The sequence below is a fragment of the Emys orbicularis genome, chromosome 1 (genome assembly GCF_028017835.1).
Source record: "Emys orbicularis isolate rEmyOrb1 chromosome 1, rEmyOrb1.hap1, whole genome shotgun sequence".
NCBI lineage: Eukaryota > Metazoa > Chordata > Testudines > Emydidae > Emys > Emys orbicularis.
Window position 1 is genome coordinate 242,757,842 of NC_088683.1, and position 12,337 is coordinate 242,770,178.

At 48.2% G+C, this 12,337-nt stretch overlaps 1 protein-coding gene across 1 annotated transcript in view; it reads right to left on the reverse strand.

Annotated features, from left to right (window-relative positions):
* The window catches only part of LOC135883866 (granulocyte-macrophage colony-stimulating factor receptor subunit alpha-like), a 36,335-nt gene that overhangs the window by 4,876 nt on the left and 19,122 nt on the right, over positions 1–12,337 (reverse strand). The window contains exon 9 of the mRNA XM_065411135.1: positions 3,823–3,858. Within this exon, the coding sequence (XP_065267207.1) occupies positions 3,823–3,858 (36 nt within the window). The remainder of the gene's footprint in view (positions 1–3,822; positions 3,859–12,337) is intronic.

Genomic DNA, 12,337 nt, shown 5'->3' on the forward strand with positions numbered 1-12,337 from the left:
GCAGGTTCAGCTGTGGCCACACCCCAATCAGGGCTCAGCTGGCCCTTATAAGAGGGCAGTGGGCCAGGAGAAGAGTCAATCTCTCTCTGTCTCTAGAGGGAGAAGGGCCTGGCTGCTGGAAGCTGAACAGAGTACCTGAGGGGAGCAGGGCTGGGGAATAGGGCAAGGAAGCTGGGGAGCTCCCACCTGGAAAAGCCCAGGCTGTGGCCATGTCAAAGGCCAGAAAGGTACTAAGTTGCAAGGGTGCAGCCCAGGGTAGGCAGAGGCAGCCGGTCCAAACCCCCCTTGCCTGTGATGAGTGGCTTTTACACTACAGTCTGCCCCAGTGAGCGTGGGCTAGATGGTGACTGGCAGTAGCCCAAGACTGAGGTGAAGTGGGGATAGTGGGTGGGGGTTTCCCTGGGTGGGGAGACCCGAAGACCGGGTATACTGCCAGGGGGCAGCGCCCAAGGACAAGGGACTCCAGGTCTGGGAGGGACATGGGGGCTAGTGGCAGTGAGGCACCAGTCTGCAGAGGGCGCTCCGGGACAAAAGAGCTAATTCCCAGGACAACCAGTAGTAGGCGCCGCAGCGGTGAGTCCTGCCCTGTTACACAGTGGTGAAGAATGCGGGCATAGGTGGGCTGCCCCCGATACAAGGGGCACGGGAAGGACAGTGGGACTATTGCCCGAGGACTTAAAGGAACAGGGGATGATGGATCCTGGATACACTGGAGTTTTCTATGGGGAGACCCCGGGTGTTGTCCCTGGGTGGGCCCCGAGGTCAGCGCCCTGGTGGAAGGGGGCTGACAACCTGCAGGGGGGCCGGGAGACCCAGAATGGACTGTGGGAGGTGCAATGGGCCCTCCATGGACAGTTGCCCAGCTGGCAGAGGATCATCGGGCCCTGATAAAGCTCCTCTGTAGGCAGTTCAGGAGGGACTACCTAGGGCCGGGGGAGGAGCCCAGTGCCAGGGCCAGGAGGCCTGGTGTGGAACAGAAGACATGTTATGCCTGTGCCAGGCGTGGGCATTTAAGACGGGACTGTCTCTATTGGGGTGGAAGCAGGGCGCCGCAGCCCAAACAGGGACAAGGACAGGTCCCTAGGAAAGTCCGCCGGGTGAGGGAAGCCGGGCAGCTGCAGATCTGTTGGGCCTGTGGGCAACAGGGCCATATGCAGTGGACATGCCCAGGCCTGACGCGAAAGGTCCACGTCAGTCCCGGCAAAGGGACCGAACCCCAAATGGACCACGAGAAGCCCCGGGCAGCACGGAGGCGGGGCGCCTGCTGGAGCTGCTGGATACTGGGCCATCTTCGGAGGCACTGACCCCTCAGGGGACCTGAGAGGTGGCCAGAGGAGGTGCCGGTGGGCCTGGAAGGACCAAAGCTGGAGAAGGCAGTAACCGGGATGGAGGAGACCCCGAAGGAGGTCGGGACTCAGACCATCGCCAGGCAGGTCACCAGTACAGAAACCCAGACTGAGAGGGCCCAGCATGAGGCTAAGGCCCAAGTGGTCCAGGAACAAGAGATAAAATGGACCCAGACCCTGAAGGAAGAGGGCCTGGGGGACCCTGATCTGAGGGTGCAGCTCAAAGAGGCGGAGCTGGCCCATCGGAAGGCCGAGGCACAGGCCCGGGAGATGGCCCGAAGCTGGGAGGCCTGGAAGAGGAAGCATGCGGGACCGGAGGGGCGCCTGGAGGGCCAACTTTGGGGAGCCCAGGCCAAGAGGTTCCCCTTCCACCAAGGGTGGGGGTTTTGAGGAGGGGTGTATGTAGCGGGGTGGTCACCCGCTCTGGCCTTAAAGGGCTTAAAACAGCCCAGGAGAGGGCTGTGGCTGTGGCTGGGAGCAAGCAGTTCCCAGGCTGATTGGGGAAGCAGGCTCAACTGTGGCCACGCCCCAATCAGGGCTCAGCTGGCCCTTATAGGAGGGCAGTGGGCCAGGAGCACAGTCAGTCTCTCTCTGTCTCTAGAAGGAGAAGGGCCTGGCTGCTGGGAAGCTGAACAGAGTACCTGAGGGGAGCAGGGCTGGGGAATAGGGCAAGGAAGCTGGGGAGCTCCCGCCCAGAAAAACCCCAGGTTGCAGCCTTGTCAAAGGCCGGAAAGGTACTAGGGTGCAAGGGTGCAACCCAGGGTAGGCAGAGGCAGCCGGTCCAACCCCCCTTTGCCTGTGATGAGTGGCTTTTACACTGCAGTCCGCACCAGAGAACGGGGGCTAGATGGTGACTGGCAGTAGCCCAAGACTGAAGTGAGGTGGGGATACTGGGTCGGGGGAGACCTAGAGAGCGGGTGTACTGACAAGGAGCACTGGGTCTGGGAGGGACACAGGGGCCAGGGGCAGTGAGGCACCACCCTGCAGAGGGCACTCTGGGTCAAAAGAGCTAATTCCCAGGACAACCAACAGGAGGCGCCGCAGGGGTGAGTCTCGCCCCGTTACAATGATATAGTTAAGAAAACTGAAACATAAAGATACTTTGTAGTATGCTACTGTGACATTGAGTCAGTGAGGGTTAAGCAATGAGCAGGCTAAGTGACCCAAATTCAACCTTAAGGACATATTAGACAAGTATGTCCATGGTAAACAGGGCCATTCCTTGTAGATAGTTATCAAAGCCATGTTAAAGTAGACTAAATTCTTTGAAATGTAAACCTGTATTGTTAGAGAATTAGAAGAAGCTACTGAGTGTATTTGTCTGTGTTTACCTAGATCTTGTTAGATGTTAAAAATGTGACCAGATTAGCTTGTGGATGCTAAACATCTGTTCCTGTCTGTTGTTATATTCTATTGATTCAAGGATGAAAAAGGAATATTAACATTTAGATGAAACTTGGGGTGTAATAATACCATTACCTTTATTTCTCTTTGAAATTTGTAGTAAACTACCTATGAACTACTTGAATGGTTAATTACCTTATGCTAATGAATGCAGCTAGTTACCAGTGTGTGCCTAGGAAATAGAGATTTACTTCAAAGCAACAATGTATATTACCTATTCTTCATCCAAGGAATGCCTGCTGTGTCATAGCCTGCTAGCGAACTATAAAAGAACTCTAAGGCCTGATCCTTTTCATCTCAGATCTGCTTAAACTTTGTCGGGGAAGTTCAAGCTGCAAGACTGAGATCTCCAGGTACCCTGGACTGTCCCTGCAAATTCTTATGGAAGAATTTGAACAAACTCTATACATGGACTGGCTATTGGACTATAACCTATTAAACTGATTCTGGAAGGACTTTTTGCAAATCAGCAGCTCACCATTTCTGCTATGAAACTGACCTAAGAACTTTATTCATATCTATATGTATAATGATCTTTTAACCAAAGTAACTTTTTCTTTACTTTTTAAATAAATCTTAAATTAGCTAATAAGAATTGGCTGTAAGCATGTACTTGTGTAAAATCTGAAATATTCATTGACCTGGTGGTTAATGTGTCCAATCTCTTGGAATTGGTAGAACTTTATATATGGCGAATAAGATTTTAAGTAATCCTCACCATATTTGACAGACTTGGCTGTCTGGGTAGGAGCCAAAGGCTGGATTGCTTAAGGGGAACTCTATTTTAGCTTCTTGATAACCAGTAAGGTATTACAGAAGCTGCTTTGTCTAATTTGGTGAACCTAATTAGAAGAATAAACCAACTGTTTTGGGGATCGTCTGCCCCATTCTTTGCAGTTGGCCCTGATTGAGCAATCTCAGTATGACCCCTCCAGTGACCACAGTGACAGCTACTTGAGTGTTATATTGACACCAAAACTATTTAGGCACTAGTAACAATATTTTACACTGCAGTAGACTAAATGCTAAGCCAGGACAAGACCATATATTAGTATGAGAAGAGAATAGTTACTGTAGGAAGCTCACTGCTGCTTTCCTTGGGATTGGCCTGTAAGACAAAGAAAAGTTTATTATTTTATTATTTGTTTTGCTACCCTGTAATACCCGATTTCTTTCTTTCTTTTCCTTTTTGATTATTTACTTGCTAGCTTGGTTCAGAAGAAGGTGCAAATAGAATTTACTATATCTAAGATTCCAATATTATGCAATACGTTTCCTCCTATCACATACAGATGTCCTTGGTTGTAATTAATGACTGGCAAACCTGGCGAGTCTGCTCCAATAACTCGCCTGAGTTTGGTTTCTATTCAAAAGTTTGGGCTTCTTGCATTTTAGGTTAAAAAAGAAAGGAAACTTAAATCTTCTTCCTTTCTTCCTTCCTTAGCTAAGCAATTGCATGATGCTGGTGCTGAATTAAAGTCTCCCTCCCCCTTGTCCTGTTTAACTGTGACATCACAAAGAAAGAGGAGGCTGAGGCTGGTTCCTTGGGTTCCATATGTGGCTACTCTTGCTTACCTTTTGTTCTTTCTTCTGTAAGCATGGTCTGAGTGAGTTCTCCCCGGACATGTAGTGATGCACAGAGGAAAAGACTTCAGGAGCAAACTATGTTTTCATAGACACATGTACTCTGCCTAGGTGCACAGCAGATGGAGCTGCTTTGCCAAACTGATCAATTCTGTCTGGTTTGACAGACCCAGGGGAACTTTAGAGGAAAACGGCATTAGAGCCGCACAGACACTCGGTGTCTTTCGGGTGGATCCCTGCCGAGCTGGTGGCAAGGGGAACTTGCCACTACCAGGGCCCTGGGTCGGGACCCAGTGGAGAGGGCGGGTCCGGGTCCCCCTACAACCCCACCCCCCACACCATGGGAATCATATGGACTCTGGCTGCTAGGCCATGCTACCCTGTCTGATGGGGGTGATTATATAGATGCTGGCCATTGGGTCGCACTGCTCCAACGCTGGGAATGATTTATATGGACCCTGGCCATTTGGCCACACTGCCCTGACACTTGGGGTGACTTACATGGACTCTGGCCACTAGGCTGTACTACCCCGCCAGTGAGGGGGGGAGTTATGTGGACTCGGGCCATTGGGCCACACTACCCTAACACTTGGGGCGAGTTTGTGGACTCTGGCCACTAGGCTGTACTACCCCGCCTGCAAGTGGGGAGTTATATGGACTTGGGCCATTGGGCCACACTTCCCTGACACTTGGGGTGAGTTACGTGGATTCAGGCCACTAGGCTGTACTACCCCACCTGTGAGGAAAGAGTTATATGGACTCTGGCCATTGGGCCACACCGCTCCAATGCGGGGAGAGATTTATATGGACTCTGGCCGTTAGGGAACACTACCCTGCCCAACAGGTGATTGTGTGGAGAGGGGCCATTAGGCCGCATCGGGCCACCCACAGAGAGGCGAGCACGTGAATTTGGGAGTGGCAAGGTTCCGACACCCCATCCCACCTCTGTCACAAAGGTGTGGTGCGGCGCCAGGCCCACCACAGGCATTCATCATCAATATCGTCTACAGTACCACCTGGGAAGACCACTTACAGCATTTATAGGAAGTGTTAAAAGCATTATAGGAGGTATGACTTAGAGCCAACCTGGCAAAATGTAAGGTGGCTGTGAGTGAAGTGACCTATCTGGGATAATGCGTAGGAGGTGGCCTGGCAAAACTAGTGGTTGATAACGTGTAGGCATGTCCTGTCCCCCAGACAAAGAGGCAAGTCAGACATTTTCTTGCCCTGGCAGGATATTACTAGTGGTATATCCCCGGCTTAGCCTCAATTGCAGCCCCACTTATGGACTTCATAAAAGGCAACAACCCTAAGAAAATCCATTGGGATGGGAAGTGCAAGAAAGCATTCAGAGAACTGAAAACATGACTATGTCAGGGAACCATGCTCTTCAGCCCTGCTTTTTTTCTGGGGAATTCATATTCCACCCTGATGCCTAGGACGTCAGTCTCAGTGCCATCCTTTCACAAGACTTTGAAGGGGGAGAACACCAGGACCTTTACCTAAGTAGGAAGCTGTTCACAAGGGAAAAGTAGTACTCCATCATTGAAAAGGATGCATTCACTATCCAATGGGCAGTAGAAGCCCTCAGGTATTACCCGTTGCACAGCCCCTTTTCCCTGATCACTGATCATGTGCCCCTATGCTGGGTCCAGTCCATCAGGGATACGAACCCTCATTCAATCTTATAGTTTCTGATACTGGGTGGGAACGGACCATGCTCACGCAGATTTCTTTTCACAGATCAGGGTTGGAGACAACTCAACCCCAAATGTTTTTCCCATCTTGAGGGGTAGGGTATGTGAAGGGACATGCCCTCACCCTGGTATGGAAGAGGCTAATTATCTCCTCTGTGCCTGTTCCATGCTAACAAGACACACCTGCAAGGCTTGTTCAGCCTGGAGTGGGAGGAGCTTAAAGGAGGGAAACCTACCACAGGAAGGGACAGTAAAAAGGAAGAAGGTTGCTCCAGCCAGGGACTGTTGGCAACAAAGGGAGTCCAGCCGAGGAGGAGACAGCTGCAAGATGCACAGCTCCCGAAGCCGCCCTGACTGATGGTAAAGCAATACGCCCCAGGAAGAAGGGTAGAAGGTAAACCCCATGACAGGGCAATAGATTCTGAGAGACTGAACCCTTAGAGCTGACTCTCTAGGGGCCACCTGAGAGGCTGATCCTTGTTCCAGCCAGAGCTTCCCCTCTTGTAAAGGGAAGGGAAGAACAGGAGCCAAACTTCAGCTTGTGGGTGGTAGGCATAAGAACATGAGGCTGCAGAGAGATTGCCCAAAGGCTGCCAAATGGGGAGAAGAGGGGGTAAATGATGGGACAGTGGGACTCAGGGGGAGTCCAGGGAGCTTGTTCCCCCCACAAACCTATAAATGTAATTCAGATTTAACTGCTAATATTGAGGGAACAAGGTACTGGCTTTCTAACCTGGTAGAGAGAGCAAGGGAGAAAAAGGCTCTAACATTGGTGGAAGGAAAAGCCAATGGGTGGAGTCCAAGGGTGCTGGAATCTTTGTAGAAGTAAAGGGGCCAAGACCAAAGTGCCCCCTTCCTCTTCACGACTGGCTGCTCTGGTGGTGAGCCAGCTGCCCTCTCTTCTGGTGCCACAGCAACTCCTGGGGGGCAAAAGGTGTAATTGCAGCGCCTCCCCAGCAGAATCTATTATTCTGCGGTGAAAAAGAAATTCTGTGCTTATGATTCTTTTTTAAAAGGTGTGTGTGTTGGGGGGGAATGGCCCTCCCATTTCTGGCGCCGGTGGAATCCACTGACCTACTGGTGTGGAAGGTCATAAAAGAGACTTGAGAGGTGCTGATGTGAGTCCATGCTGGCATAGAGGAAGCTCTCTGATTTTAGGGACACTGGGATACAATGGTCCACCATTGCAGTCTTAGAAGTAAGGACTTTGAAGATTAGGTTGTAGTTTTTGCTTTTTCCTAGAAGTGGATGAGGATACCTTGACTTAATGATGCTGTTTCAGCACTGACTTCAAGGAAGGGTCTTTGAAATATGTTCTGCGTGGGTGGGTGGGGGAATGGAGGAAGGAGAAGCAGAGTGGGAGTGTTGACCTAACAGGGTCCAGGCAGACCAGCTAACTCTTAGGAAAGTGAGGGATGCTGCCAGAGGCCATTGCATTGTGGAAAGAGGAAGGTTGCCAGAGACTGGCAAGATGTTGCCCGAGAGAAAGAATGCAGTCTTCAAGGAGACCCAAGAAATGGAGATGGGCCCAAGCTGCAAAGTTCAGAGACAGATCCAAACCTCCCTAAAGTTGGAGGATGACTGGATCTAAGGTTTTAATCTGGGTCTCTCTTTACAAGGAAACAGTTAAAATCAGACAGTACTTAGAAACAGTCATGCTGAAGCATAGCATAACAAAAGCTCTCTCATTTAGGATTCTAGGCTGCCATCATGTGGTCATTTTATTTCATTATTTCAAAGATAAAGTAACTTAAATCTGACAGGTTTCAGAGTAGCAGCCGTGTTAGTCTGTATCCGCAAAAAGAACAGGAGTACTTGTGGCACCTTAGAGACTAACAAATTTATTAGAGCATAAGCTTTCGTGGGCTACAACCCACTTCTTCGGATGCATATAGAGTGAAACATATATTGAGGAGATATATATACACACACATACAGAGAGCATGAACAGATGGGAGTTGTCTTACCAACTCTGAGAGGCCAATTAAGTAAGAGAAAAAAAACTTTTGAAGTGATAATCAAGATGGCTCAGTACAGACAGTTTGATAAGAAGCAAGTGTGAAAATACTTACAAGGGGAGATAGATTCAATGTTTGTAATGGCTCAGCTCTAAGATATAACCGCATTTGCTCCAATCCCTCAGATAGAGACAAGCACCTACAAGATCTCTATCAAGCATTCTTAAAACTACAATACCCACCTGCTGAAGTGAAAAAACAGATTGACAGAGCCAGACGAGTACCCAGAAATCACCTCCTACAAGACAGGGCCAACAAAGAAAATAACAGAACACCACTAGCTGTCACCTTCAGCCCCCAACTAAAACCTCTCCAGCGCATCATCAGAGATCTACAACCTATCCTGAAAGATGATCCTTTACTCTCACAGATCTTGGGAGACAGACCTGTCCTCGCTTACAGACAACCCCCCAACCTAAAGCAAATACTCACCAGCAACCACACATCACTGAACAAAAACACTGACCCAGGAACCTATCCTTGTAACAAAGCCCGATGCCAACTCTGTCCACATATCTATTCAAGTGACATCATCATAGGGCCTAATCACATCAGCCATACCATCAGGGGCTCATTCACCTGCACATCTACCAATGTGATATATGCCATCATGTGCCAGCAATGCCCCTCTGCCATGTACATTGGCCAAACCGGACAGTCTCTACGCAAAAGAATTAATGGACACAAATCTGACATCAGGAATCATAATACTCAAAAACCAGTGGGAGAACACTTTAACCTGTCTGGCCATTCAATGACAGACCTGCGGGTGGCTATCTTAAAACAGAAAAATTTCAAAAACAGACTCCAACGAGAGACTGCTGAGCTGGAATTGATATGCAAACTAGACACAATCAACACAGGATTAAATAAAGACTGGGAATGGCTGAGCCATTACAAACATTGAATCTATCTCCCCTTGTAAGTATTTTCACACTTGCTTCTTATCAAACTGTCTGTACTGAGCCATCTTGATTATCACTTCAAAAGTTTTTTTTTCTCTTACTTAATTGGCCTCTCAGAGTTGGTAAGACAACTCCCATCTGTTCATGCTCTCTGTATGTGTGTGTATATATATCTCCTCAATATATGTTTCACTCTATATGCATCTGAAGAAGTGGGTTGTAGCCCACGAAAGCTTATGCTCTAATAAATTTGTTAGTCTCTAAGGTGCCACAAGTACTCCTGTTCTTTTAACTTAAATCTGCTCATCTTTGTGCTGGAGCACAGCAACTGGCCCTCTCTACTGTGCACTGTACTAGGACTGGTAGGCTGAAGATCTAAATTTCACTTTCAACAGGATTAAATTCCTCCCTTAATTTTATATAATTATCCTTTGGTCTGATACTCTGCCCTTCTAGTTCATATTTTCCTTTTATGCTCTGGCACTGAGTTCCTTTTATATAACATCCAGTCCTTAAACCAATGGGAGTTTTGCCTCAGTAAGTACTGAAGGCTGGTCTACACTGAAAAATTAGATTGATCTTCTATATCGCTCAGTGTGTGAAAAAGTACACTCCCAAGTTCTGTAGTTAGTTCGACCTAATCTCTGGTGTAGACCGGGCTAGGCTGATGGAAGAATTCTTCTGTCAAGCTAGCCTCCACCTCTCAGAGGGGTGACAACTACAGTGATGGAAAATCCCCATCAGTTGCTGTAGGAAGTGTCTTCACTACTGCAGCTCCATAGCTGTGCCGCTGTAGTGTCTGTAATGTAGAGAAGCCCTGAGCCCTTTATATTTAAATGATTACCTTCAGGCATCTTTGATTTCCCTCTTTCAATCTAAGTTCCCTAAGTGAACTGTTTAGTTTTTACCCACTTGCTTTACTGTTTAATAGAGATGCAAACCCCATTGATCAACTTCAATCCTGAGCTATTCCCATCAGAATCAATGAGAGCTATACCCTCTTTTCCCAGGGCTGAATTTGGGCTTATGAATGTCACATCACAGCCTTGATTTCACCTCTCTCCAAGTCCCAGCTAGTTGTAGTAACCCAGTGCACAGTTAGCATCACACCAGTGGAATACAGAAGGCATTAAAAGGTTGGTTAATTAGCGCAAATTCCTATCTCCTGGAACAAACTCTTACGATCAATTGATCTCAAGTGGAATAAAAGTATAGTCCATACAAAAAGCTACTTTAAAAGAATGTTAAATGTGCAGAGTGAAGCACTGAAAATGTCAAAGGTTGTCTATACCACGGCCTTTATAATAGAAATGCATAAACACATAGGAACATCCCTGACACAAAGGACACCCCCTGCCAAATGCCATATATGAAATTACACACAAAACACCTGTGTTAAAAGAACTTTATGTTTACAAAGTCAAACACTCAAAATTTAGGTAGCACAAGAATTGAAGTGCCTGTGCAAACTTAATTTGGCCCCTTTGTAGTATGCATTATGATACAGTCTTAAATTATTGATCACTACTAGACCAGCACTAGAAGGGGATGGGACACTTTACCAGTGAGTTTCACAGACAGTTGCTGATGGCAGAAGAATATGGAGACTCTGGGATCTTGAGTTTCATTGTAGGCTCTGGAGGTGAGTGTTCTTTAGTGGACAAAGACTCTTCTGCCCATTCCCCACAAACATGACCCATTCTGCCCTTCCCCCTCTAACCTATGCAAGTCCTGCAGACCCCAACACTGGCTACTTATCCCAGTCCCATTCTCCTCACCTAGTCAGTCCCAGTCTCCACTCTTCAGGCTTGTGATCCCAATCCCAGGCTCCTTGCCTAGTAGGTCCTAATCTCACCCATCCAGACTCCTACTCCAAGACTCCCCCACACCCAGTCCTAGTTTTCTGCCCTGCTCCCAGACCCAGTCTTCTCCTTGCCCAACCATTCCCAGGTCCTTTCCTGACTCCCTGATCTGTCTGTCTCTCCCTGCAGCCTCTAGTCACCCACACACTCACATTCCCCATCCCTGATGGTTCCCAGTTCCATTCTTCATTCCTGTGCTTCTCATCCACTCTTACCTCCCATGGTTCCTTGTCCCAGTCTCTTTGCACAGCCAGTCCCAGTTCTCACCCTGCACTCCAACTCATTGTCAGATTTGTCTCTCCTCCGCCCACAACCTCCTTCTCTCTGCCCCATTGGTTCCTAGTCCCAGTGTCCTTTCATCCAGTCTCAGTTCCCCCCACCTATTCTCTTTCTTCCCCCCACCTGTTTCCTCTCTGACTCTGAGACCGACTCTCCTTGCACAGCAAGTCCCAGTCTCCTCCCTGCAGGGTCCTTGTCCCAATCTACTCCCCCAGGCCTCCCCTACAATGCCTTAGGTTGGGCTCTTGTGGCCTCTGCATTTGAATCAGATGGCCTCTTCCTCCTCCACATTGGCAGGGCACCAGCAGGGGTGCACTGAGAGCACAGGAAAGGCAGATGCCCAGCTCTCAGTTCCAATGTCCAGTCCCACCCTGCCTGGAGCAGTCGGGAGCAGCCATAACCTCATAGCCCTGCGCTTGAGCATGCTCAGCAGCTCTGTGGGGATGGCACACATGCACAGCCTAGTCAAAATTAGGAGCTGTGAGAGGCTCAGATATGCTCAGTGATTCCAGAATTTAGCAAGTCTCTACTGTGCAAGTACAAACTGTGATTTTTCAAAGGCTTCTCCCTGGTCAAATCTGGGCAGATTTTCACAGGGATGGTAAAAGGCACATCCTGACACAAAGGACACCCCCTGCCAAATGTCAAGTCCCTGGTCCAAATAATGGTGGCCTGGAGTTTCCAAAGAAAAGATTGCTAGAATTCTTTTAATATTGAAAAACTGTATTTTTCTCTAGTCTTGTTCTGAACTATTTTGGCTAATACCTGCTATGGAAAAATTCAGCCCAAATAGTTAAAGTTTGGCAAAGTTATAAGTAACCAAAAACAAGGTCTTAGACCGGGAAGTGTCGGGCAACCTTAATAATAGGTGGTGCTATCAGCCTTGCCTATAATATTGTACGGGTTGTCATTGCACAAAGACATATTTGGAGGTGGGGATGATTGATTCACTAATTTAAATCATCTAGTGACCTGCACTCTTAGGGATAAAAGCTTTCAGAAGCTGTTTTCAGATCCCAGGATAATGAATGGCATTGTAATCTGGGGTTTTCACCTGTTCCAGTGGACAGCAAATTGTAGTGTCTAGTTCTCTCCACTGTTTCTGTGGATGCATGCTGTTGGATCTGAGTTCAGAAAAGTAATCGCTGTGATAGGGTTAGCAATGATGGAAGAGCAAGTGTAATGCTGGTGAGAAACAAAAGTAGTTAAGAGAGTGGGCACAGACAGTTGCAGGTGCTGAAA